Source organism: Palaemon carinicauda, chromosome 29 (assembly GCF_036898095.1).
Source record: "Palaemon carinicauda isolate YSFRI2023 chromosome 29, ASM3689809v2, whole genome shotgun sequence".
NCBI lineage: Eukaryota > Metazoa > Arthropoda > Malacostraca > Decapoda > Palaemonidae > Palaemon > Palaemon carinicauda.
The window spans coordinates 48739586-48767085 of NC_090753.1; the positions used below are offsets into that span (position 1 = coordinate 48739586).

General features: G+C 44.6%; 1 protein-coding gene across 1 annotated transcript in view; it reads left to right on the plus strand.

Annotated features, from left to right (window-relative positions):
• Positions 1-6794: 6794 nt before the first annotated feature.
• Positions 6795-27500, plus strand: part of LOC137622184 (uncharacterized) — a 21439-nt gene continuing 733 nt past the window's right edge. Inside the window, exon 1 of the mRNA XM_068352624.1 lies at positions 6795-8021. Coding sequence (XP_068208725.1) covers positions 6938-8021 — 1084 coding nt within the window. The 5' untranslated portion in view covers positions 6795-6937. The remainder of the gene's footprint in view (positions 8022-27500) is intronic.

The following is a 27500-nucleotide window of genomic DNA, read 5'->3' on the forward strand; positions in this document are numbered from 1 at the left end:
TACTGAGGGAAGGGAGTGTGGCCTTCCAGAACTCGACTTTGGTGTTTCTCTTCTCAAGGATGTTCACCTTTCATGGGCTTCCGACAGTATACTAATGGGAGGAGCACCTTTCCCGTTCGTGGGTTAGGTTGCTCTTCCGATTCTTTTTATTAATTATTTAAGTGAAATCATAATTGTTTTTATTTTAACTTTTCAGCTTCTTCACCATGGGGAACACCTCCCATTGGAGGATCAGTGGTTTTTCCGATTAGTGAATATTTTTAGCTGATTTAAATAATTGTAATTCTTGTTTTATTACAGTTACTCTCCGCTCTCCTTCTCCGGTCGATACCGACCGGGGAAGGGAGTGCACAGTTCTTATTTTTTGTTTGTTCCCTCAGTGGTCTCCTTTCCCATCGCGGATTAGGTGTTCCTCCCGAAGGAGTTTTTTGTTACGTAATTTATTTTATTTTCCTCAGCGATGCAGTTCTTCTTCGTTTAACTACGAGAACCGACAAAGTAGAGCTGTTCCGTTCATGCCTTGGGAATCTGCTGTCAATGCCGGCCCCCATAGGACATATCCCTTCTCCTTCGAAGTACGCCCGTGGCACCTCTCCATCAGCACTTCATCTTCGAGGAACTAGCTCCAGCTAAGCTTCCTCAGGCAGTGCTCTTGGCAGATCATCTTAGAGCGCTGCCATTAGGTTTGCCTCCAGGGGTTGGCCTACTTTCCCTTCCGAAGAAGAGTTTTCCTCCCCAGGTGTGGGGTTGTTTCTCCCTTCCAAGGGAGAACTCCCCTGCATCTTCTTCATCACTTCATTGACTTCAACTGTTGTTGCTGTCTTTGCCTAGACTACGCTCCCACCTTGCTGAGTCTCTCTTCCTTCAGGGAGCGGAGCATAGTCTTAGGCAAGTCTGTCCTGCGAAGTGATCACCTCTCTCGTTCGTGAGTTGGGACAATCATAGAGACTCCTCTTCGAAGGATTGCTCTGCTGAAGGTCAGCTTGCTGATCCACCGGCCCTCAGGGGTGTCATCCCTTCTCCTTAGAAATAAGCTTTCACCTCCAATGAAGAGACGCCTTTTCGGTACTTTAGCAACGCAGTCTTCCCCGGCAAAGGAGCCTACTCTTCCATCGTCTTCAGGCCTGTTCCTGGACTTTCTCCTGACGACGCTGCAGCTAGTCCTCAGACTTCGGTCCTGGACTCTTCTGTGGATCCTTTGCAATCAACATCGGTGAATGTTCATCCTTCCAAAGGGCACATCGCAGTTCCAGTTGAACCTTCACGCCGACCTGATGACTTGCCTTTACCGTTCCCGTCTCCTATTCATCATCTGCCTGCTCGTGCTGCACCACCTAAGCGTTTTGCGCGCCAATGGTCTCCAGCACGCCAGCACCTCCAGTACACCAGCGTTCACCAGCATTACGTCAGCGCCCTCCAGCACTTCAACGCTTTCTAGAGCGTTATCGCTCGCCAGTGCATCAGCGCTCTCCAGTGCTTCAGTGCGCTTCGGTACCTTACCACTCGCCTGCTCATCAGTACACTCCAATGCCCCAGCGATCTCCTGATTGCCAGCGCTCTCCAGCGCATTCTCGATGATCTAAGGATCAACGTTTGCCAGTTCGCCAGCACACCTTCGCTTGCCAGCGTAACAGCGCTCTCCTACTTGTCAGCGGTCCCCTTTGTAGCTGCACTCTCTTACGCGATGGCGCTCTCATGCACAGCACCATTCTCCTGCACGCCTGCGTCTCCTGCGCGCCTGCGTCTCCTGCGCGCCTGCGTCTCCTGCGCACCTGCGTCTCCTGCGCACCTGCGTCTCCTGCGCGCCTGTACTCTCCTGCGCGCCAGTTCTTTCCTGCGCCTCAGTGCTCTCCAGTTCACCAGCACTCGCCTGCACACCCACACTCACCTGAGCACCTGCCCTCACATGCACACTAGTGTTCTCCAACTTGTCAGCGCTCGCCTGCGCACCACCGTTCTCCGGCTCGCCAGCACTCGCCTGCATGCCCGCGCTATCCAGTGCACCAGCGCTTGCCTGCTCGCCAGCACTCTTCTGTACATTCACCGGAAACTGTGCACCAGCATCCTCCTGTGTACCGCCATACTGCGCGCCAGCACTCTCCTGCACATTCTCTGGAAACTGCACACCAACATCATCCTGCACACAAGCCCCATTTCTCTCCCAACAAATGCATTACAACACGCCCGCCAGGAAAAAGAGGGAAGAGGCTTCACAGAAGGGTTCAAGATCCCAAAGATTACATCTTCCAAGGTGGATCCACCGCATCTACCATCGGTCGAGACTCCACACAGGGAAGCCTTGGTCCCTTTCTCTTTAGGAGGTTTTTCTGAAAGTACCACTGTCAGCAAACACGATCTGGACGTTGCAAACTGCCTATCATTAGCTTGCCTATCTCCAATTGCCAGATCGCCAATCACTAGAACACCGACAGCTGTTCACTAGTCTGCCGATCGCCAATTTTTAGCTCATCTTCCACCAATGAGAAATCATTAACCGACTGATCGCTAGATGACCGTTTGCTGATCGCTAGCTCGCCAATTGCCAGATCGCCAATCTTTCTCTGATCATTGACCTCCAGTCTCGCCAATTGCTAATGATCTCCTATTGCTAGCGTGCCGATCGGCGATTGCTAGTCGATAACCAGTTATCAGCTGCTGATCACTAGACCGCTGATTGCCAGCTCATCTTTCTTCAATCATCGACCTCAGCTAACTGATCTCTGACCAGCCAATCATCAGCTTGCTGATCTCTAGCTCGCCGATCACTAGTCCTCAATCAAGCGCTGATCGTCAATGTCTCACCGATCACCAAATGACGATCATTAAACCATTCTGCTGTCTTTCTTGGCTGACTAACCAGACAGCCTTCATCTGTCTGTCAGTTACCATCTTCGGCTCACAGATCGCCGATTCACCAATCATTGACAGTTTGCTGTTCACCAGTAGTTTGTCACTCAGACTCACTAGTTAACCTCTGCCTGTGGTTCCCTAGATCAGAAGGCCTTACCCACTTCTATCAGTTAAAGGAGTTCTCTCCCAGGAAAGAATCCTTACACAAGGTATCTCGTCCCATCCTTTCCTCCACGAGTCAAGACCCCAGCGTCAACATTCTCCCATGCAAAAGGATCCGCAAGGAGCTGTCCCTTAGGGTCGATGTTCACACCATGTTGGAGAAGTTCGAACAAGGGGTAAGACCACAGGTCTTCATGTGCATGCTGGACCTAAAGGACACATACTTCTTGGCCCAAACCATCCATCTTCTAGGAAGTATCAGAGATTCAGTTTAGACAAACAAGACACACCAGTTCAGGGCTCACAAGATCGGCTTCCGTCCCTGTTTTCTGGACGACTGACTGACCCTAGGAGACTTGGTGGCAACCTTGCGTGAGCACCGGAACTTCTGAAGTTTTTTAACAAGATCTGGTAATCATGGTAAACCTTTGGAAGTCTTCCCTACTTCCCTCTCAGATGACTGGTATATCTGGGAATGATTCTAGACAACAATCTCCACAAAACCTTCTCACCAAAGACAGGATAACGAGACGAGAAGAACCTTCAGCCCAGAGTGACTATTTTTCCTCAGAAACCTATCATCCATGGCCTGTCTAGCTTCCAACAGCAGCCTCAGGATTCGTTCTCTCCAGTGGCGGCTTGAGTACGATTGAAACCCGGCCTTCAATTCCCCAGACATTCTGATCCCCTTGGGACCAAAAGCTTGGACGAACCTCAAGGGATGGGTGTCAGTCTAGAATCTACGGAGTGGTGTAACCTTCTCATCCTTCCCCACCCCTTGGACTTGATGCTGTGCTTGGACACATCAAAAGAAGGGATGAGGGACCATAGTGCTGGACTGTGTGACCTCAGGCCTCTGGATAGAGTCCGAAAGTACCTTCACTTAAATCACTTAAGAGATGAAGACTAACTTTCCGGCGCTCTCCAGCGCATTCTCGATGGTCTAAAGATCAACATTTGCCAGCTCGCCAGCACACTTTCGCTCACCGGTCCTTCAACAGCCTTATCAGTTCCTTACGGGCCACTCAGTGGTGTGATGAGTGACAACACCACATAGGGGCTCACATCAATAACCAAGAAGGAACTTGCTCGCAGCCTCTCCCCATCTAACAGTATGAATACTAAGATGAGCCGAAGTCCGCTTGGTACCACTATCAGCCTGCTTCATTCTAGACGAGAGAAATGTGCTCGCCGACAATCTGTGTGCAGCATCTCAGATAAGGTGTACCGAATGGTCTTTGGATCACCTTGTAGCCCACAAGTCCTGACTTTATGGGGTTCTCCAACTATGGGTCTGTTCGCAACACCCCTGAACCTCAGGCTTCCACTGCTCCCCATTCCTAGACCCCAAGACTCTCTGGCAAGAGGCATGCCAACAACGACGTTTACGTCTCGTCCCTGTTTTTGTCTGAAGAGAAGAGTACTTAACAAGTCTAGAACATCGGTCAGCCTCTCAAGGGCCCTCATAGCTCCACTATGGCATTACGCAGTACCGTTATTAGGAATGGAAAAAAAAGCACGCAAATAGTAAAAGAAGAAGTCCTACCAGTCTCAACTTGTGCATCAGAAACTTGAAGCCTTACTAAAGCTTCAGAACATAAGCTAGTTACAATTAACTCATAGAGCTATGGAGAGAATGACGACAAGAATAGCACTAAGAGAAGAGAAAAGAGCAACATGGATATGAGAGCAAAATAAAGTATAGGATATTCTAACATGTAAGAAAAAAAAATGGACAAGGTCAGACATAAAATGAGAGTGGCAGATAATAGATGGACATTAAGAATAAAAGAATGGGTCCCTTGGGATTGCAAAAGAACCAAGGAAAGGAAGGGAAGACTATGGATGAACGAGCTAAGAAAATTTTTAAGTATAAACTGGCATAGAAAGACCATATACAACGGATGTGTGTGGAGGGACATGTCTGTGTCTCTTGTCCTGCAGTGGACTAGCAAAGGCTGGTGATTATATAAAAATTTGAATTAGCTCCTTAGATAATTAATGAGGCTACGAATTCAACTTGGTATCATGGAAATCATTCGAGAATTATCGATATAGTAATATAATAATTGGTGACAGATGATTGCTTTGAGAGAGAGAGAGAGAGAGAGAGAGAGAGAGAGAGAGAGAGAGAGAGAGAGAGAGAGAGAGAGAGAGAGAGAGAGAGAGAGAGAGAGAGATTGGGTTTATAACAAGCACACAGAATGCAAAGAAGAGCAAAATAAATTATAATACTAAAGAAGAGTATGTTTGCCAGATTCAGTTTACAGGTTCATCCACTCATCACTAATTTGGTTTACAATATTTTAATTTATGGCCAAATAAAATATTTCGTAGACATTTTGCACTGGTAATTGTAACACGAGATGGAAAGGAATGTTGATTTAAGTAGGCTACGTGTGCCTAATTTACAAAATTGAAAATGACTGCAGCATGTAGAAATATTTATTGCTTGGTACAAATTCACCTTTTTTTATATTTCTCTCTTATTTAGCACATGAAATTCGCAATGTTTTCGCTTGATTACTTGTGAAAGTCAAGAAATCGAACATTCCAGGACGCAATACTTCGAATTATGTATAAAGTATTTTGAAAGTAAAATTATAAAAGAAAAAAAATGCTGGTTGCTAGAGGGACAATTTGGTCTTTGATATTTAAAGGTCATGTAGAAAGTGGACACCATTGTATGAAAATCTTAGATAACATTAAGATTTCAATAATGAGTAAGCTTTCCATGTAAGTGATAAGATAACAACTTTAGATATGATTACCGAGGATATCAAAATAAATGACTAGCCAAGTTTGGATATTATCTATAAGATCTAGCGATACTTTATGATAATCAAGAGGAATGACATAGTAAACCGTTTGTGAAAATAACTTTACTGCAGTCATTACTGCATGAATGCGGTTTTCATTCATGATATATTATGAAACATTACAAGGATAGAATCCACAGTTTATAATTAAATATGAAGCAACCAACAGCTAATTCCCAGGGTAGAATATTCTCTACAGAGTTGGTAGCCTTGCTATTACAAAATATACATTCGCAGGTCAATAAAAAGAACATTAGGATAAGAGAAAGACTCATTGAGTAAATATACATTCAAATGCCTATAACATAAACTATAACATATGTATTGTGTTAAATTCGAGATTGATTCAAGGTTGACGCAAAGCCTTTACAACGGCACCTTTTAGTAAGCTTACGACGTATTTTAGATTTAATTTCGCTTTATTTTGTATCATGTTGTCTTTCTCCACATCATGTACAAAATTTCGTATTCTATATTTCTTTTGCCTAATAGAAATTATCCTTAGATTTTCTTTGTATTTTCTGTAAGCTTGTTGCAGCTCAATTTACTAAGTTTTCTATAATTTCTGCTAGTGTAATAAAAATAATTAAACCATTTTCCTTATTTTTCACACAAATACATTTACACGCACCCTTTGTGTATTTATAAGGCTTAGTTTTAACGTAATTAACCTTCCTCTAAAGTATAATAATAATAATAATAAAAATGTACAGTCACATATTGTTCTTTAATTTCACTTTCTGCATACTTATAGGCTCCCTTTATTTTCTAGTTCTTCTTTCCATTTTTCAGTATCCCACTTTATTGTTTCTAATTTTATTTCGGTTTTGGACATTCCTCTTTTAATACCATAGATATCTATGTTTTTATCCCTTGCTGGTAGTTTCCAAAACATTAGAAAAAAAGTAGAAGATTGTAGTCAGTCAAATAAGAGTCACCAATACCTAACCTTCAAGGGTAGAAGTTTCTCGGGAGTGTTGGCAGCCCTGCAATGTTTTGGAGTAGTAAGATGGCCACTTGAGTCCTGATTTGTTTACGTGCCTGTATCCCCGTCAAATGGCTGTGTTTTGCCAAACATGGAGACTTTTAGTTAGTCTCGAGGAAAGATGATGAAGAAAGTGAGCTTGTCGCAGCTATTGAGCCGCAGCAGCAGGAGGGCAACAAGCACCAGTGCCAATGGTGAAGTATTGTTGGTGGGGGGATCGGCGCCTCCTACCGCCCCTACTTCTTCCACCTCTTCGCCCTCTCCTCCTCCACCCTCGACGTACGATCCCTCCATCAACAAGAAGAAATCCAAAAGCGGCGGTATTTTGCAGACCCTGAAGAAGAAAATCACAGGCAAGTTCGACACTCTACAGAGCAATAATGCCTCCTCCTCCTCCTGCACCCCGAAGAAGAGCAAGAGCTTCGAAGGGTTGTCGAACAGCTTTGGCGAGTCTTTTTCGCAGTCGGTGAGCGAGGAGTCGTCCAGCGATGGCCTCAATGCTAGTGGTGGGGGGCAGCAGGCGCACAAGGGGAAACATAGCAAACGTGCCATAAGGCCTATACAGACTACAGTCACCCGGCAGAATTCATCCTCTCACGTCCTGACCGATTCAGAGTCCGAGTCCATTTTAAAACTAAGCCATGGGGGTGAACTGGTGATCAAGCCCTCCAACAAAATTAACGAGTACTCTGTGTCTCAATCGAAGAGTTCGGCGGCGCTCTCCATCCATAAACCCAATAACATATCAGATTCGTCTTCGACAACGCTGTCCGACAGCATAAAGGCAAAATTCAGTGGGCATGACCATAAGATTAAAGTTCCCCAAGTGTTAGTGGAAAATGTCAGTGGGGAGCAGTTGGAGTGTATAACGAACAGGAACGCTGTGCCGAGCTCGGGCACAAGACAGAATGCCATTTCAGAAACATCGTCTCCGCAGTCGAATCGGTCCGGCTGCGGAGACTTGTGGGAATTGCAGAACTCTAATTTGGATGCCAGTAAAAGAAGTCTTGCGGAGGAACTGTTTCGCTTGGCGAAATATGGATGGTATTGGGGACCAATCACGCGAGCCGAAGCAGAGGAGAAACTGATGGACCAACCAGATGGGGCCTTCCTAGTACGAGACTCATCTGATGACAAGTATCTTTTGAGTTTGAGCTTCCGATCTTTCAACAAGACCTTACACACAAGGATTGAGCACAGCAATGGTAGGCAAAGTTAAGGTCATGTAGTAAGGCTTAGTCACTAAGCTGTATAAGCAAGCTTAGGTTGCCTAACCTAACTGTGCTTGACATAGGTTAATGTCTAATGTCCTGTAGATTTTTATTATATACTATACTGTACATGCACATCATTGAAATTTGTGCACGTCGTTAGATATTCTTGTCTGTGTTTAGCCTATACTGTACGGTGGGAGTTTGTGTACAAGATAAACAAAAAAATTTTAATAATTTGTTGCTTTAAGTATGGTATCATAGAATCCCTATTTTGAACTTTGCTGATGGGAATAATTTTGCAAAGCTAATTGATGTGATAGGTTATATGGAAATGGCATAAATACAATTTGCTTGTATTTATCATGTTATAATATCTCATATTTCACAGTGACAATGTGTCCTTTTATATTATGCCAAACCCACTATATTTATTAATGTTATTCATGACAGCAGTTGTTTTTCAGCTTTATAATTAACAAGTGTACAGTAGTAGGATAAAAAAAAATAAGTCAAAATTTTACTACAGTACAATATTGCTCAAGTGTTTCTTAGGTAGTTGGCTTCGCTCTAAATTCTTAAGTTTCTTCAGTAAATGTACTATCCAGAAACAAATTATGATGAAAAAGACACACATTCTTACAGTATTTACATGTAGGCACATTAGTGGTGATTGAGTATACTGCACAGACTAATTAGGACAGTTTTTGTAAGATTACAGTAATTTTCTTACCAAGCCATAAACACCACATCTCATACGAGCTACATGTCGCTTTAGAAAAAGGATATACTATAGGAATGTGCAAGGTCAAGAGTAAGTAAAGTGGGTGCACTACCATAAACTTCGGATGGCTATTTTTGTAATGCTATTCTGCTTTATGAATAATTCCAATTTTCAATATTAAACTTACCCGATAATCATGTAGCTGTCAACTCCGTTGCCCGACAGAATTCTATGGAGGGATACGCCAGCTATCACAATACTAGAAGGGGGTGTACTTACCAGCGCCACCTGTGGCCAGGTACTATAGTACTTCTTGTTGACACCTCCTCAATTTTTCCTCTGTCGTGCTTCCGGCAAGACGTTCTGGGATACGCTTATGATCTTCGAGTATTTTCACGGCTTTTGGTGAAGTATTCTCTCAGATTTCGGCTGTCGCTTTACTGAAAAACTTCTATATTAGCTTAGATAGCTATTATTTAGTCCTGATTTAACGGTTAACGATCTTTTGCTTGATTTTGAAACCCCACTTGGCTAACTCTTTTGATTCAAGATGTCTGACATTTCACAAGCCCCCACCCATAGACGATGTAGGTCTTGTAATAGGCGTATTCCGAAGGCCTCGGTAGATCCTCACACCGCTTGTTCTGACTGTAGGGAAAGGCCCTGTCAGTTAGAAGATCGATGTGAGGAATGCGCCGGACTTTCGGAACTTGATTTTGTCCGTCTTCTTAAGTACTCAACCAAGTTAGAGAGAGAGAGAGTTAGGAGGAGTTCTTCTCACTCTTCACTTTTTTCCTCACCTCATGATCCCCTACCTTTTCCTACCCCTGTAGTGGCTACCCCCGAACCTACTATTTGCCCTCAGCCTGATATGTCTGTTGTTTTGCGTGCCATTCAGGCCTTAGGCGATAAAGTAGAGTCAGTGGTAAGTGATCATAAGTCTCTTATGGCCGAAGTCAAGGAACTTAAGGTCAAGAGTGCAGTGGGTGGAATTAGTGCCAGTGCTGTGACGAGTGCTAGTGTCAGTGCAGTGCCAAGTGCTAGTGTCAGTGTCAGTGTGGTGCGTGAGGATACTTCTGTGCGTGCCAGTCGTCCTCCCAGTCCGGGACCTCTTGCAAGCTCCCAAGCCCAGGGGAGAAGCAATGTCGAAGGGCAAAAGGGTTCGGCAGGCCTTGATCGGCGCACAGAAGTATCCTCGGTGGTTGCGGGCGTGTCTTCCAGAGACCGTCACTCCCACCTGCAGACGATTGAGCCCGTCTTTTACTCGTCTGCTGAGCATTTGTCAGGGAAGAAACGCTGGACTCAGGTCTCGAGACCACTCAAACGCAGAGTCCAGACCTCAAGAACTCAACCGGGCTGCAGTCATTGGATCAGCTCTGACTCGCCGCAGTCATCAGTTGAATGCACTCCGCCTAAGAGGAGTAAGGTTCTGCCACAACAGATTTCTGCTGTTAAGGCTTTACCTCAGCAGACCTTAGTGTCTGCCGACCCCAAGTTGACTCTACTGCAGTCCATGCAGTCACAACTTGCGGTCCTGATGCGTGAGTGTCAGGCTGAGCAGGTTACACCTCCTCCTGCGATCGCTCCGCCTGACCGCAGTACTGCCTGCCAGGCGTACGATGTTGAGGCTCCTCAGAATACCTTAGCACGTTCTGAGTTTACTGTTTCCAGTGGTGTGCAGCTCCCTCCGCCTTCCTTAAGGCAACCTCAGCAATGGGAACAGGAAGATCATTCCTTACTTCCTCCGCTTCCACTTGCAGTTCCACCAGTGAGGCAACACTCTCTTGAGGTACAACAACCTCTCCCATCCATGAGTCAGTCTCCTCAGCTCTCGCTGCAGCGAGCTCAACCCTCCTCAAGGCAACCACAACACCTTAGCCTTGCGCCTCAGGAGCCTCAACTCGCGAGACAATTACTGTGTTCTGCGCAGCCACTACCTCATCGCTCTCAGCCCACACCTCAGGAACCTCAACTCGTTCCTCAGGAACTTGCTACTGCGCATCCGCCTTCCGCTCAGCAAGCGCAACCCTTGAGTTCAGTCACTCATGCTAGGAGTCAGCCTCCTCCACCCATGCGCCTACCTTCTGCTACTTCTTTTGATCAGCCCTTGCAGTCTGAGCCTCAGGTGTTCCCTCAACAGTGTCTTGAAGAGGAACCCACTAATATTGTTGTTCCAGCTCGTACTGACTCTGCTGTTCAGCATACTTTTCCGATCTCTTCGCTACACTCTGATGATGAGGCGGCACACCTGGATCCCTCATCAGACGTGGATGAATCCAAGTCTTCTCCACCTTCTATTGACTTTCGTAAGGTCTTGGCTCTGTTTAGGGAGGTATACCCAGACCACTTTGTCTCTGCTATTCCCCGCTCTCCGCCATCTGAGTTTTCGCTGGGCATGCAGCCAGCTAAGTCTACCTATACTAAGCTAGTCCTAGCAAGGTCCTCTAAGAGAGCGTTAAGGATCTTAGGGGAGTGGTTGCAGACTAAGCAACACCTTGGAAAGACTTCATTCATGTTTCCTCCGACTAAGCTCACTTCTAAAGCGGGCGTTTGGTATGCCACAGGAGAGGAACCAGGCTTGGGAGTACCTGCCTCTGCCCAGGCTGACTTCTCAAGTCTGGTAGACTCGCCTCGTAGAACAGCAATGAGGCGCTCTAAGGTTTGCTGGACCTTCTCAGACCTTGATCACTTCCTGAAGGGTGTTTTTAGAGCATTTGAGATGTTCAACTTCCTAGACTGGTGCCTGGGGGCCCTCAGCAAGAAGACCTCCCCTGCGGACAAGGATTCTGCCATGCTATTAATGTCCTGCATGGATAAGGCCATTAGAGATGGATCTGGCGAGCTTGCGTCGATGTTTGTGTCAGGGGTTCTTAAGAAAAGGGAACAGCTATGTACCTTCCTTTCCTCCAGCATTACACCTTGTCAAAGGTCTCAACTCCTTTTCGCTCCGCTCTCGAAGTTCCTCTTCCCCGAAGAGCTGGTTAAGGACTTGTCTGCTGCCCTGATACAAAAGGACACACATGATCTTGTAGCCTCATCGGCTCGTAAGACTAAGGTTGCTACCTCAGTCCCCAGGACTTATCGCACCCCAGTGGCTGATACTCCTGCTACGAGGTTCATACCGCCCTTTCGTGGTAGAGCCCCCAGCCGAGGAAACTCCCGTCCAGACTCTTCCAGGAGCAAGTCTAGGAAAGGTTCCAAGGCTTCTAAAGGAAAAAACTGACTCTCCGCATCTCCAGACAGCAGTAGGAGCCAGACTCAAGAGCTTCTGGCAAGCCTGGGAAAAGAGAGGTGCAGACGCCCAGTCTGTCAGTTGGCTGAGGGAGGGTTACAGGATTCCATTCTGCCACAAACCCCCTCTGACCACATCTCCCATCAACCTCTCTCCCAACTACAAAGAAGAGGACAAGAGGCTAGCGTTGCACCAGGAGGTGTCGCTACTTGTGCAGAAGAAGGCAGTGGTTATAGTCCGGGACCATCAATCCCCGGGCTTCTACAACCGTCTCTTTCTGGTGGCCAAGAAGACAGGAGGTTGGAGACCGGTGCTGGACGTCAGCGCGCTCAATGCGTATGTCACCAAGCAGACGTTCACGATGGAGACGACGAAGTCGGTCCTAGCAGCGGTCAGGCAGGAGGACTGGATGGTCTCGTTGGACTTGAAAGATGCCTACTTTCACGTTCCTGTTCATCCAGACTCCCAACCTTTCCTGAGATTCGTTTTTGGAAAGGTTGTCTACCAATTCCAAGCCCTGTGTTTTGGCCTAAGCACAGCTCCTATGGTGTTCACGCATCTGATGAGGAATATAGCAAAATTCCTCCACTTATCGGACATCAGAGCCTCCCTCTACTTAGACGACTGGCTGTTGAGAGCCTCCACGAGTCGTCGCTGTCTGGAGAGTCTCAACTGGACTTTGAACTTAATCAGAGAACTGGGCCTGTTAGTCAACATAGAAAAGTCTCAGCTCATTCCCTCCCAATCCATTGTGTACCTGGGAATGGAGATTCGGAGTCAGGATTTTCGGGCTTTTCCATCGGCCCCAAGGATAAGCCAAGCCCTAGATTGCATCATGTGCATGCTGAAGAGGAGCAGTTGCTCGGTGAGACAGTGGATGAGTCTCACAGGGACCCTTTCATCACTGGCCCTGTTCGTCGAGCTAGGGAGACTCCACCTCCGCCCTCTTCAATTCCATCTTGCAGCTCATTGGGACAAGGGTTTGACTCTCGAAGCAGTCTCTATACCAGTCACCAAAGAGATGAAGACCACTCTCTTGTGGTGGAAGACCAATCTCCTTCTCAGGGAGGGCCTATCGTTGGCTATTCAGACCCCCAATCTTCATCTCTTCTCAGATGCATCGGACTCGGGCTGGGGTGCGACCTTGAACGGACGGGAATGCTCGGGAACGTGGAACGAGGAACAGGGAACGCTCCACATCAACTGCAAGGAGCTACTAGCAGTTCATTTAGCCCTGCTGAACTTCAAGTCCCTCCTGCTAGGCAAGGTGGTGGAGGTGAACTCAGACAACACCACAGCCTTGGCTTACATCTCCAAGCAAGGAGGGACCCATTCGAGGAGCCTATACGAGATCGCAAGGGACCTCCTCATTTGGTCAAGAAGTCAAAACCTCACTTTGGTCACGAGGTTCATTCAGGGCAACATGAACGTCTCAGCAGATCGCCTAAGCAGAAGGAATCAGGTCATTCCCACGGAATGGACCCTCCACAAGAGTGTGTGCAACAGACTTTGGACCTTGTGGGGTCAACCTACCATAGATCTGTTTGCCACCTCCATGACCAAGAGACTTCCGCTGTACTGTTCCCCAGTTCCAGACCCTGCAGCAGTTCATGTGGATGCTTTTCTGCTGAACTGGTCCCATCTCGACCTTTACGCATTCCCACCGTTCAAGATAATAAACAAAGTCCTGCAGAAATTCATCTCGCACGAAGGGACACGGCTGTCGCTGGTTGCTCCCCTTTGGCCTGCAAGAGAATGGTTCACAGAGGTACTTCAATGGCTAGTCGACATCCCCAGGACTCTACCTCTAAGAGTGGACCTTCTACGTCAACCTCACGTAGACAGGTTGCACCCAAACCTCCACGCTCTTCGGCTGACTGCCTTCAGACTGTCGAAAGATTCGCTAGAGCTAGAGGCTTTTCGAAGGAGGCAGCCAGTGCGATTGCCAGAGCAAGAAGGGTTTCCACTCGTAGAGTCTACCAATCTAAGTGGGAAGTCTTCCGGAGCTGGTGTAGAGCCAATTCAGTATCCTCTACCAATACCTCTGTGACCCAAATAGCTGACTTCCTATTACATCTTAGGAATGAGAGATCCCTTTCAGCACCTACGATTAAAGGGTACAGGAGTATGTTGGCTTCAGTTCTCCGCCACAGAGATTTGGACCTTTCTTCCAACAAGGACCTTCAAGACATCCTTAAGTCTTTTGAGACTTCTAAAGAGCGTCGTCTATCCACTCCAGGCTGGAACCTAGACGTAGTCTTAAGGTTCCTTATGTCACCTAGGTTCGAACCTCTCCAGTCAGCTTCCTTCAAGGACCTTACCCTCAAGACTCTTTTTCTCGTCTGCCTTGCAACAGCTAAGAGAGTCAGTGAGGTTCATGCCTTCAGCAAGAACATTGGTTTCACGACCGAATCTGCAACATGTTCTTTTCAGCTCGGATTCCTAGCAAAGAACGAACTTCCTTCACGTCCTTGGCCTAGATCGTTTGAAATACCTAGCCTCTCCAACATGGTAGGTAACGAACTAGAGAGAGTTCTTTGCCCTGTCAGAGCTCTCAAGTATTATCTTAATAGGTCTAAACCTATTCGAGGACAGTCAGAAGCCTTATGGTGTGCCATCAAGAAACCTTCGAGGCCCATGTCCAAGAACGGGGTTTCGTATTATATAAGGCTTCTGATTAGAGAAGCCCATTCTCACTTAAAGGAGGAAGACCTTGCATTGCTGAAGGTAAGGACCCACGAAGTAAGAGCCGTAGCTACTTCGATGGCCTTTAATAAAAACCGTTCTCTGCAGAGCATAATGGATGCAACCTATTGGAGGAGCAAGTCAGTGTTTGCATCATTTTATCTTAAAGATGTCCAGTCTCTTTACGAGAACTGCTACACCCTGGGACCATTCGTAGCAGCGAGTGCAGTAGTAGGTGAGGGCTCAGCCACTACATTCCCTTAATCCCATAACCTTTTTTAACCTTTCTCTTGAATGCTTTTATTGTTGTTTTTATGGTTGTTACGGTAGGCTAAGAAGCCTTCCGCATCCTTTTGATTTGGCGGGTGGTCAATTCATTCTTGAGAAGCGCCTGGGTTAGAGGTTGTGTAGAGGTCCTTTAGTAGGGGTTGCAGCCCTATATACTTTAGCACCTTTGAGTTGATTCAGCCTCCAAGAGGAACGCTGCGCTCAGTAAGGAAGACGAACTTAAAAAAGAGGCAGAGTAACGGTTCAATTCGACTTCCTTACCAGGTACTTATTATTTCATTGTTATTTGAGATAACTGTTATATGAAATATGGGATACTTAGCTATCCTTTAATCTTGTACACTGGTTTTCACCCACCCCCCTGGGTGTGAATCAGCTACATGATTATCGGGTAAGTTTAATATTGAAAAATGTTATTTTTATTAGTAAAATAAATTTTTGAATATACTTACCCGATAATCATGATTTAATTGACCCTCCCTTCCTCCCCATAGAGAACCAGTGGACCGAGGAAAAATTGAGGAGGTGTCAACAAGAAGTACTATAGTACCTGGCCACAGGTGGCGCTGGTAAGTACACCCCCTTCTAGTATTGTGATAGCTGGCGTATCCCTCCATAGAATTCTGTCGGGCAACGGAGTTGACAGCTACATGATTATCGGGTAAGTATATTCAAAAATTTATTTTACTAATAAAAATAACATTTTGTTTTTGAATTACAGCTCCAATTTGTTAATGAATTACATCACTGACACATGGGTTAGAATATATTAATTGTTTGCAGACAGTTTAATTAGCATACCTATGCTTTTTTATTCATGAAAAATATGCTGTCATTTCTCTGGACAATGTGTATACACTATTTTGGGCTGTTGGTCGATTGCTTGTGGGGTCAGGTTAGGTTAGGATAGATCAAGATAGAATGTCTTAGGCAACTTTCAAAAATAAGAATAATTTTTAGGCAATGGACTGATAGTTTGTATAATATATTTTAGTGGTTGAATACTGTATAATATAACTACTGTATTTTTAAGCTTTCATTGTCTCAAGCTAAACTAGAGTGAAATTTGGTTGTTTTGTGTGCCAAATGAATTAAAAGTTCATAATGATTTGAATATTTGTCACATGTTGATTTGTATTAACACAAATACCCCTGTACCTGGAGAGGTCAAAATCAATCTGGACATAGAATTATTCCTACTTGTTTACAAACCTTTCATACTTAAAAATAAGGAACTTTTTCAGCATACCTGGAATAGCCATTGTATTCATTAATGACAGACGATGAGCGTAGGCGAGTAGCTCAGCTCCCCACCTGTCGGAAGCTTTTTACATTATCTCTTTGGCCACAACGAGTACAGACATATTGTTGCACCATTGTGTGGCAGACACACAGGCTGACCCTGGGTCTTTAAGATGCTTTTCAGATACCATTACATCCATCCTCCAGGAAATATCTCTTGTAGTGGTAATAGTCAAGGTCCTTCATTTAAAGGTTCTTTGCTTTGGCCAGTTGAAAGCACCCCAGGTCTTCATGAGAATCTTCAAACTAATCTCGTTTTAGGCTTGCTCCAATGGGATCTGCCTGCTCCATGATCTGGATGGATGGTTGGTTGATTCTGGCAGAATTGGGAGAGGAACTCCTTCGCTTTCGAGATCAGGTTCTCTTGTTTTATCGGGACGTGGAGTTATGATTACTCAGAAGGTGTCAGTCCTGTCACCTACGCAGAGCGTAAGCAATTCTCCCAGCTCGCCAGTGCCATGAACTCCTGGGGCACGTGAAGTCTCTAGAGAAGTTGGTGCCAGGAAGCAGATCATACCCAAGATCTCTTCAATTGGAGCCCAAAATAATCTTGGACTCATCATCTCGATGATCCATTCTTCCCTGTAAGAGTAATAGAAAAATCGAGGAGGGACCTCAGGTGGTGGTTGGAAGAAAACTTCCACAAGAATGCCCAATCTTGCTGCCTTCTCTGGAGTTCCTTCTTTTCTCGGATGCTTTCAACGGGGGTGGGGGGGGCACCTAGACCGTCACATGGTATCCAGCTCCTGGGCGGAGGAAGATCGCAGGAATCACAAATGTCTTGGAGATGAGGGTAGCTTTCCTTTGCTTTCCAAGAGTTTTTCCGCCTTCCAACAGGTTACTCGGTGGTGTTGAGCAACAATACCTGTGTGGTGTTCTACATGAACTAATAAGGAGGTACAGTTACCTCTTGGTCTTCACAGGTTTTATCTTTGTATATTTGGTCGTTCGCGATGTAAAGAACCATGTAGGCCTAATAACCTATCACATACAATCAGCCCTCCTTATTAGCAGGAATTAAATAACAGAGACAGGCATAATAAGCGACAATCCGCGAACACTTGATGCCTTAGGGTGTGTTAACTCTCGCTGATACTGTAGTGTACGAGTACTGTATATTACAGTAATATATTTACAATACTGTACTATCATTACAGTACAGCTTAATGAGCTAAGGTAACACTCTTATTTTATATACTGTACTCTACAGTAGTTATATAACAATAACACTAGAGTATTACACAATGAATAATTTTAACAAAATAAAACAAACAAAGTATCACTACAACACTACTGACTGTTTACATATGAAGTTCTACACTGTAAGTCTGAAGCATGATGCAATTCTTTGTGCCATCGATGTTAATCCGTGGTATCAATTGGGTATCATACAGACACTTAAAAGTCAAAATAAAGATTTCTTGCCCCCAAAATTTTATAAATTTGGATATTGGGCTAATTAGAGAATTGAACACAGCTTCTTGGATCCTAGAGTAGTATTTCTGGTTGAGCAGAAGTGTTTTGGACATCTATAGATCATCTCTGTACATAAAAGGACTACTGGTAGTTGCTGAAAGATCTGTTTCTGATAAAGAAGTCCATTCTTCTTGGTTCTGTAACTTATTTCCATCTTGAACAGCTGCTATAGCTCATTCTACTGTTGATATGTAACTAGAGGTTCTTGGAATTTAAAAAAAAAAAAAAACCAACTACACTTTTCATCTTATTACACTAATCTTCATCGAGTAGATCAAATCTTCAAACAAATTTATCAATCAACACCAAAACAAACATTACAGAAAACGTGCGTGAGGAGCACTTGATAGGGGTAACTAATGCAACAATCGACTGTTTGGCGCGTCGGGTAACGTAATGTACGGTATCACATTTTATACCAAGATCACTATGAGCACACTGGATATATACTGTGCATAGAATCCTATAGGTGGTACCCCCATAAGTGACATTTGAAGGTTAATTTTCTTTTTATCTTGACTGCTTTGTGATCAACACTTGCTTGCAGGTTTTGCTAGGCAAATCTTTGCTTTTCAGTCTGGTGTTTATTTCATTAATGGGTATGGCTTTAAACACCCTCAGGGTCTTCTCATACTATATGTACATATAATCAGGCACCACTCTTCGCAAGGGTTGGGTAACAGAGACAGGCATGACTTCGCGAATACTTCCTGACCTAGTGTGGGATAATTCCTAACCTAACTTAACTCACTACTCATTGCCTTCTCTTGGATAATTAACACACTATGTACTGCCTAATATTGTCTTTACTTTGACTCTATTACAGTATAGTTATTCCTTTCTAGTAATAGTGTATAACACTTGCTGATACTGTAGTGTATATTACTGTAATATAATACTGTACTATCACTACAGTAAAGCTTAACTGTACTATAAGTGTTCGCTGTTTTCGTTCAGGCGACTTGACTCACCACACATGTAGCCTACATTTATAATAAACAACATCGCTGTAATTCTGTATTGTACAATATGTATAAAATTTTAAATTTTCCAAGTAAACATATTTTGTACAATAACTATCAACCATTTTCGTAGAAAGTTCTATGCAGCAAACTTGAAACATGCTGCAATTCCTGATGTCATCTCTTGTGAAGTAATCTGACATCTACAGTAACCCGGTAATAATATTTATCCCATTTTCTACTTCAATGGGTTAGAAAATTGGAAGAATGATAAAAGTATCGTTAGTAACGTTGTAATCATTGCGTGAACCCATACAGCCACAATAACAACCTAACAAAAAAAATAAGGTGTTGTGCTTGCATGTCAATCATTGTACGATTTTTTTCTACTCGCACAGTAGTTTGGAAGGATAGACTTAACAACATATATGCTGTGTATATGAGATGTACGAGAAGGGAAGGTGGTGCAAGGTTGAATGTCATGTTGAATGGAGAGTTACTTGAGGAGGTGGATCAGTTTAAGTACTTGGGGTCTGTTGTTGCAGCAAATGGTGGAGTGGAAGCAGATGTACGTCAGAGAGTGAATGAAGGTTGCAAAATGTTGGGGGCAGTTAAGGGAGTAGTAAAAAATAGAGGGTTGGGCATGAATATAAAGAGAGTTCTATATGAGAAAGTGATTGTACCAACTGTGATGTATGGATCGGAGTTGTGGGGAATGAAAGTGATGGAGAGAGAAATTGAATGTGTTTGAGATGAAGTGTCTAAGGAGTATGGCTGGTGTATCTCGAGTAGATAGGGTTAGGAACGAAGTGGTGAGAGTGAGAACGGGTGTAAGAAATGAGTTAGCGGCTAGAGTGGATATGAATGTGTTGAGGTGGTTTGGCCATGTTGAGAGAATGGAAAATGGCTGTCTGCTAAAGAAGGTGATGAATGCAAGAATTGATGGGAGAAGTACAAGAGGAAGGCCAAGGTTTGGGTGGATGGATGGTGTGAAGAAAGCTCTGGGTGATAGGAGGATAGATGTGAGAGAGGCAAGAGAGCATGCTAGAAATAGGAATGAATGGCGAGCGATTGTGACGCAGTTCCGGCAGGCCCTGCTGCTTCCTCTGGTGCCTTAGATGACCGCGGAGGTAGCAGCAGTAGGGGATTCAGCATTATGAAGCTTCATCTGTGGTGGATAATGTGGGAGGTTGGGCTGTGGCACCCTAGCAGTACCAGCTGAACTCGGCCGAGTCCCTGGTTAGGCTGGAGGAACGTAGAGGTCCCCTTTTTGTTTTGTTTCTTTGTTTGATGTTGGCTACCCCCCAGAATTGGGGGAAGTGCCTTTGGTATATGTATGTATGTATGTATGCTGTGTAATGATATACTGTACTGCATTTGTGTGTTGAAGTAAAATGAACTGCATTTGTGTGTTGAAGTAAAATGAAAATAAGAGTTAATTTTATCTTTATAGTACAGTATTACAATACTTCCGTCATCAAAAACATTTGTTTTGGACAACTCGCATTGTTTACATTTTTGCTTAGAGATGGCAGCACAGTAGATGATGGTTAACGAATATGTAAACATTGCTAAAACTCACAAATTGTTGTAATTTTATACTTTAAAAGAAATACAGCTTATTTTATAAACTAAAAACAAATAAATAACAAAGATTATATGTGGTAAAACTTATGATAAATCTGGTAAGGGATTTATAATAGTAGTAGTAACAGGCTGGTCTTGAAATTGCCGTTTGTCATTACATGCAGTATATGATAAAAACGCTTTAAAGGAAATTTTGGGGTTTGTCCTTTACATGGGGTTGTCCTATACTCGAGAATGTACGGGATTTCAAATAAAACTATCTGTTATTATGCTAGTTGGAAAATGATAAAGTAAAGCATAAATGTAAACAATGGGAAAGATTGTAATATGCTATGTTTTTATTTAAAAATACAATAATAAAATGTGAATATTACATGCATTATTACAGTATTGGGTACAGTTAAGCGAAATACCAGTTTAATCAAAATCTGGTTTATTTCAAATGTCTCTTAATTTTTCAGTATTAAACTTAGCCGGTGATCATATAAGCTGCAACTCTGTTGCTCGACAGAAAAACCTACGGTCAAAATACGCCAGCGATCGCTATGCAGGTGGGGGTGTACATCAACAGCGCCATCTGTCGAGCAGGTACTTAGTACTCCAAGTAAACAAAGAACCAATTTTCTCTCTGTCGGGCTACCGGCAAGACCTACTAATACGCTGTTACTAACTGGATTTGTTTTCACAACTATTTGGTGAAGTACACTATTCTAGTTTTGAGCTTTCGCTATGCAGGTGTTTTATCTTCATCTCAAAACTTGAACTCGTTTTGGATAGATTTAATTATGGTGACAAAGAGAGTATGGACTCTCTTTCACTTTTAAATGGCCGACCCTTCCCTTAGACGGAAGTGTGTTTAGGTTTTTAGTAATTTTGCTTAACTCGTTATAGATCTATATATTTTATATCTCTCCGCCTTTATTAGGCCTCTTCGATTAACTTTCCATTTATTATAAACATATAAAAATAAATTTTTATGTTTTGTTTATATGCGACCTTTCCTGATAGTAGGCGGTCCTAACTTGGAACCGAAGTTAATCAACGTTGAGCCCGTTATATCGTATTTAGCCTTTAAAGAATTTAAAACTTATTAAATTTAATGTTTTATGAAAGAATTTCTTTGATAGTCTTCGTACTGTTTTCAAAGATGAACTAACGTTTAGAATACGCAGTTGTTGACGTTCAGGACGTTCAACATGCGCTCTATCGTTACGATAGAGAGAGAGTGTATCACGGTTTCACTTTGCAGTAAGAGTAAATCGATTCTGACGTTTCGTTCATTCTTTCTTAGCCTAAATGTTTTAAATTCTAAATTAAAGGAACTTTTTATTTGGAAAACCTTTCAGTTTTTTCCTTTAGTCAAATAACATGTTTTTTTGACGATATATAATTGGGCTCTTCTCTTAGGTGCGAAATCAAGAGAGATAGAGACGGAGGGAGAGAGAGGAGAGAAAAACGTTCCGTTCAAGCGGGTAACGTTGTTCTCGTGTTACTCTCCTCCCTAGTCGCTGTACGGGGAAGAAGGTAAAACGTTTCTAGGGTTTTATTCTTGTCCCCAGGCTATGTGCGGTGAGAGATTGTAAACGTAGTTTATTTGAACTAGTGTTTAGTCTCTTTCCCAGCCACTGAATTTTTTATCTTTATATATGTTTTCTGTTTTTTGCTAGTATTAATGAGCTGCATTATACGACTGATTTCGCAATTACTACCTTTTAATGAAGGGTAGAATTGCGTGTTTCAGGTAGAAATCAGTAAAAGTTTCGATTTCAGTGGAATAAGTGCAAAACAGAAAATCGAAGTGATAAAGTGATATGCGCAAAGTGTTACAGTGTTGCGTCCGAGGGTTCGTCTGTTCGTGCCTGTCGTTCACCTAGTCCGGGACCTCTTGCAAGCTCCCAAGCCCAGGGGAGAAGTAATGTCGAACGACTTATGGGTTCGTCAGGCCTTGATCAACGAACAGACGTTTCCCTCCGTGGTTTCGGGCGTATCTACCCAAGATCGCCCCACCCACACAAAGACGAGAGAGCCCATTTATTTCTCGTCTGCGGAAGAGGTTTCTCGTAAGAAACCATGGACCAAGGTCTCGCAGCTTATTAAGCGCAAGTCGGTCCCTTCCGCGCAAGTCCAACGGCCCAGTTGTAGCCACTGGGTCAGTTCGGACTCGCTGCAGTCTTCCGACGACTGCTCACCTCCTAAGAGAGGCAAAGCGGTACCGCATCAGGCAGTCACACCGTCTGTTGCCGCACCTGCTCCTGTTGACCCTAGTGGTCTTTGCTGCATACCATGCAGTCTCAGTTAACGTCATTGATGCGGGACTTTCGTGCGGAGAAGGTTGACACTGCAACAACCTCTAGCCTACAACCAACACGGTTGTGCGTCCTGTGGACGCTGAGGCAACCTTCTGCCACACTCCAGCTGAGAGAGTCCCGCCACCCATGCGTTCCAGTGTACCCTGCCAGCCGCATGTTGACGTTCAGTAACGCACGGAACCTTCCGTTGACGTTCGCGAGGTACAACAACAGTCTAAGTTGTTTTGTTTTGACGCGGTGCGTCAACCTCCGCATTCTAGAGTTGTTTTGACTGCTCAGTATAGACAGTCAAAGCAGTCTCGAGTGAACACTGTATGTCCTCACGCACCTGTTGTGGTTGACAGTTCAGTTGTTGACAGTTCACAGACTGTCAAGCAGTTACATGACGTTGCCTTCTGGTCTGCTACTAATGCACCAGTGCTGTATGTCCTCACGCACCTGTTGTTGTTGACAGTTCAGTTGTTGACAGTTCACAGACTGTCAAGCAGTTACATGACGTTGCCTTCTGGTCTGCTACTAATGCACCAGTGAGAGACTCACTGAGATAACCTAGCTTTTATCGGACAAGGTTCCTGTAGATGAGAAGTGCTGTTCTCCCTCCTACTGATATTCCCTTGAGGACTCTGTCATTTGGAGAGGAGCCTTAAGCTGCTTAGCCTCCTATGGACTTTAATTAAATCATGATGATTTTTTAAGGATCTTCGTCCGGATCTTGTAACTGCTGCTCCTCGTTCGCCTAAACGTCAGAACTTACACTAGGCCTAGCTACTTCGAAGCCGTTGTTTTTAAGCTAGTGCTCTCTCGCTCTCCTAGAGAGCGTTATGTTGGCTAGGCGACTGGTTTTTGCACCAGGAGGAGTTTTAGGGATTCAGCCTTTGATTTCCCTTCTTTTAAACTGGCTTATAGAGCGAGAGTCTGATAGGACACGAGAGAAGTTCTCGGCTTGGGAGTTCATGCCTCTGCCCAGATAGACTTCTCAATTCTGGTAGACTCGCCCTGGCGCCTAGCCAGGAGACGCTCCAAGTTGTTTACAGGTCAACTTCTCAACTTTTGTCGAGCCTTTGAAGTTTTGCTGTACTATTATGTCACACATAACAAGGCTTTCAGGGATGGTAAATGGTTCCGCCCCAGTCGCTAACCCCGTCTGTTGCCACACCTGCTCCCGTAGACCCTAATGGGCTTTGCTGCAAGACATGCAGTCCAAGCTTGCGTCCTTGATAGAGGACTTAAATGCGGAGAAGAACCTTCTGGCCAACAACCTTCCAACCGGTTGGTTGTGCGCCCTGTTGACGCTGAGGTAACCTACTCGCGTCTGCCAGTTGAGGTGGTTCCTCCTTCTGGCCAACAACCTTCCAACCGGTCGGTTGTGCGCCCTGTTGACGCTGAGGTAACCTACTCGCGTCTGCCAGTTGAGGTGGTTCCTCCACCGATGCGACCCAGTGTGGGTTGCCAGTCGCACGTTGACGTTAAGCGACGCTCGGAGGTGGTTGTTGACGTTCAGGACGTTCAACAACCAGCAGAGGTGACTTGTTGTGACGCAGTGCGTCAACCTCAGCAACCCGGTAGGGTGTTGACTGCACAACCCAGACAGTCTAGACAGTTTCGGGTTGACGCTGTACTGCCTCGCGCACCCATGGTTGTTGACAGTTCACAGACTGTGCAGCAGTGCCATGATATTGCGTCCGGCTCCGTCACGCATCCACCAGTGTGACCGGATTCAGCGAGTCAGACGTTGCCCACTCCGTTGCCGTTTCCTCATCAGTTTCGGATGAGGAACCCTCTGATGAGGACGTTGCTGAACAAGACGATCAGCCCCCAGCCCTGCTATCCATCCAGAAGATGCTGAAGAAGGAACGCTGCCCAGTCAGGCTGTGGATGAGTCTGGTAGGGACACTGTCATCCGTGGATCAATTTGTGTCACTAGGAAGACTACACCTCCGTCCTCTTCTATACCATCTAGCTTTTCACGGGAAAAAGGACAAGACGCTAGAAGCGGTCTCGATCCCGGTTTCCGGAAAGATAAGTCTTATCTGACTTGGTGAAAGGACTATATCAACCTTAGAGGGTCTTCCCCTGACTGTTCAGACTCCCAACCACGTTCTCTTCTCGGACGCATCGGACGTAGGCTGGGGTGCGACATTAGACGGTAGGGAATGCTTGGGATTATGGAACTCGAGTCAAAGGACAATGCATTTCAACTGCAAGGACCTACTGGCAGTACGTCTGACCTGGAAAAGCTTCAGGTCTCTCCTTCAAGGCAAAGTGGTGGAGGTGAACTCGGACAACACCACGGCTTTGGCGTACATCTCCAAGCAAGGAGGGACCTACTCTCTGACATTGTACGAGATCGCAAGGGACCTCCTCACCTGGTCAAAAGGTCTAGACATATCACTAGTAACGAGGTTCATCCAAGGCAACTTGAATGTCATGGCAGATTGTCTCAGTCGGAAGGGACAAATAATTCCAACAGAATGGACCCTCCACAAGGATGTATGCAAGAGACTTTGGGCCACCTGGGGCCAGCCAACCATAGATCTCTTCGCAACCTCGATGACCAAGAGGCTCACAATATTTTGCTCACCAATCCCGGACCCAGCAGCAGTTCATATAGATGCCTTTCTACTAGATTGGTCACATCTAGATCTATATGCATTCCCTCCGTTCAAGATTGTCAACAAGGTACTGCAGAAGTTCGCCTCTCACGAAGGGACAAGGTTGACGCTAGTTGCTTCCCTCTGGCCCGCGAGAGAATGGCTCACCGAGGTACTTCGATGACTAGTAGACGTTCCCAGAACACTTCCCCTAAGGGTGGACCTTCTACGTCAGCCACGCGTAAAGAAGGTACACCAAGGCCTCCACGCTCTTCGTCTGACTGCCTTCAGACTATCGAAAGACTCTTGAGAGCTAGAGGCTTTTCGAAGGAGGCAGCCAGAGCGATTGCTAGAGCAAGGAGAACATCCACCCTTAGAGTCTACCATCGAAGTGGGAAATCTTCCGAAACTGGTGCAAGTCAGTACTGTATCCGTATCCTCGACCAGTACCTCTGTAACTCAAATAGCTGACTTTCTCTTATATCTGAGGAAAGAACGATCTCTTTCAGCTCCCACTATCAAGGGTTACAGAAGCATGTTGGCATCAGTATTCCGTCACAGAGGCTTAGATCTTTCCAACAATAAAGATCTACAGGACCTCCTTAAGTCTTTTGAGACCACGAAGGAGCGTCGTTTGGTTACACCTGGTTGGAATTTAGACGTGGTACTAAGATTCCTTATGTCAGACAGGTTCGAACCGCTACAATCAGCCTCCCTGAAAGATCTCACCTTAAAGACACTTTTCCTGATATGCTTAGCCACAGCTAAAAGAGTCAGTGAGATTCATGCCTTCAGCAAGAACATCGGATTCTCATCCGAAACGGCTACATGTTCTACAACTTGGTTTTCTAGCCAAACACGAGCTGCCTTCTCGGCCTTGACCATTATCGTTCGATATTCCAAACTTATCGTATGGTTGGAAATGAACTAGAAAGAGTCTTATGTCCTGTAAGAGCTCTTAAGTTCTATTTAAAAACCTTTACGAGGCCCGTCTGAAGCTTTATGGTGTTCAGTTAAGAATCCATCTTTGCCTATGTCAAAGAATGCTTTATCCTATTTTATCAGACTGTTAATACGAGAAGCTCATTTCCATCTGAATGAGGAAGACCAAGCTTTGCTGAAGGTAAGGACACACGAAGTTAGAGCTGTCGCAACTTCTGTGGCCTTTAAACAAAATAGATCTCTGCAAAGTATAATCGACGCAACCTATTGGAAAAGCAAATCAGTGTTCGCGTCTTTTTATCTTAAGAATGTCCAGTCTCCTTACGAGAACTGCTACACTCTGGGACCATTCGTAGCAACGAGTGCAGTAGTGGGTGAGGGCTCAACCACTACAATTCCCTAATTCCATAACCTTTTTAATCTTTCTCTTGAAATGTTTTATTATTGTTTTTGGGTTGTCCGGAAGGCTAAGAAGCCTTTCGCATCCTACTTGATTTGGCGGGTGGTCAAAGTCATTTCTTGAGAAGCGCCTAGATTAGAGGTTTTGATGAGGTCCTGTTGTATGGGCTGCAACCCTTGATACTTCAGATCCTAGGGGTCGCTCAGCATCCTAAGAGGATCGCGAGGCTCCGTAAGGAAGACGTACTTAAAAAGGCAGAGTAATTGTTCAAGTCGACTTCCTTACCAGGTACTTATTTATTTTATGTTTGTTATTTTGAATAACTGCTAAAATGAAATACAAAATACTTAGCTCATAATAATGTAAACATGTAATGCTGGTCTCTACCCACCCCCCTGGGTGTGAATCAGCTTATATGATCATCGGCTAAGTTTAATATTGAAAAATGTTATTTTTATTAATAAAATAAATTTTTGAATATACTTACCCGGTGATCATATATTAAAGGACTCTCCCTTCCTCCCCAATAGAGACCCAGTGGACCGAGGAGAAAATTGGTTCTTTGTTTACTTGGAGTACGTACTAAGTACCTGCTCGACAGATGGCGCTGTTGATGTACACCCCCACCTGCATAGCGATCGCTGGCGTATTTTGACCGTAGGTTTTTCTGTCGAGCAACAGAGTTGCAGCTTATATGATCACCGGGTAAGTATATTCAAAAATTTATTTTATTAATAAAAATATCATTTTTTACCACAGTAATTGGATATGCAGTGTTCAACAAGAACTAGGATGAGTTGGGTAGATGGAGAGCAAAGCGGTGCAAAGCAAGAGCTATTTGAAATCATCGCGTCGCAAGATTTTTTTACCGCGAATATTTAATTTTTCATATAATAGGTATTGCAGTTCTCCCAGTCATGTTTAAGTGAAATCGCGAAGTATGAACTCGCGGACAATGGGGGCTGACTGTATAGC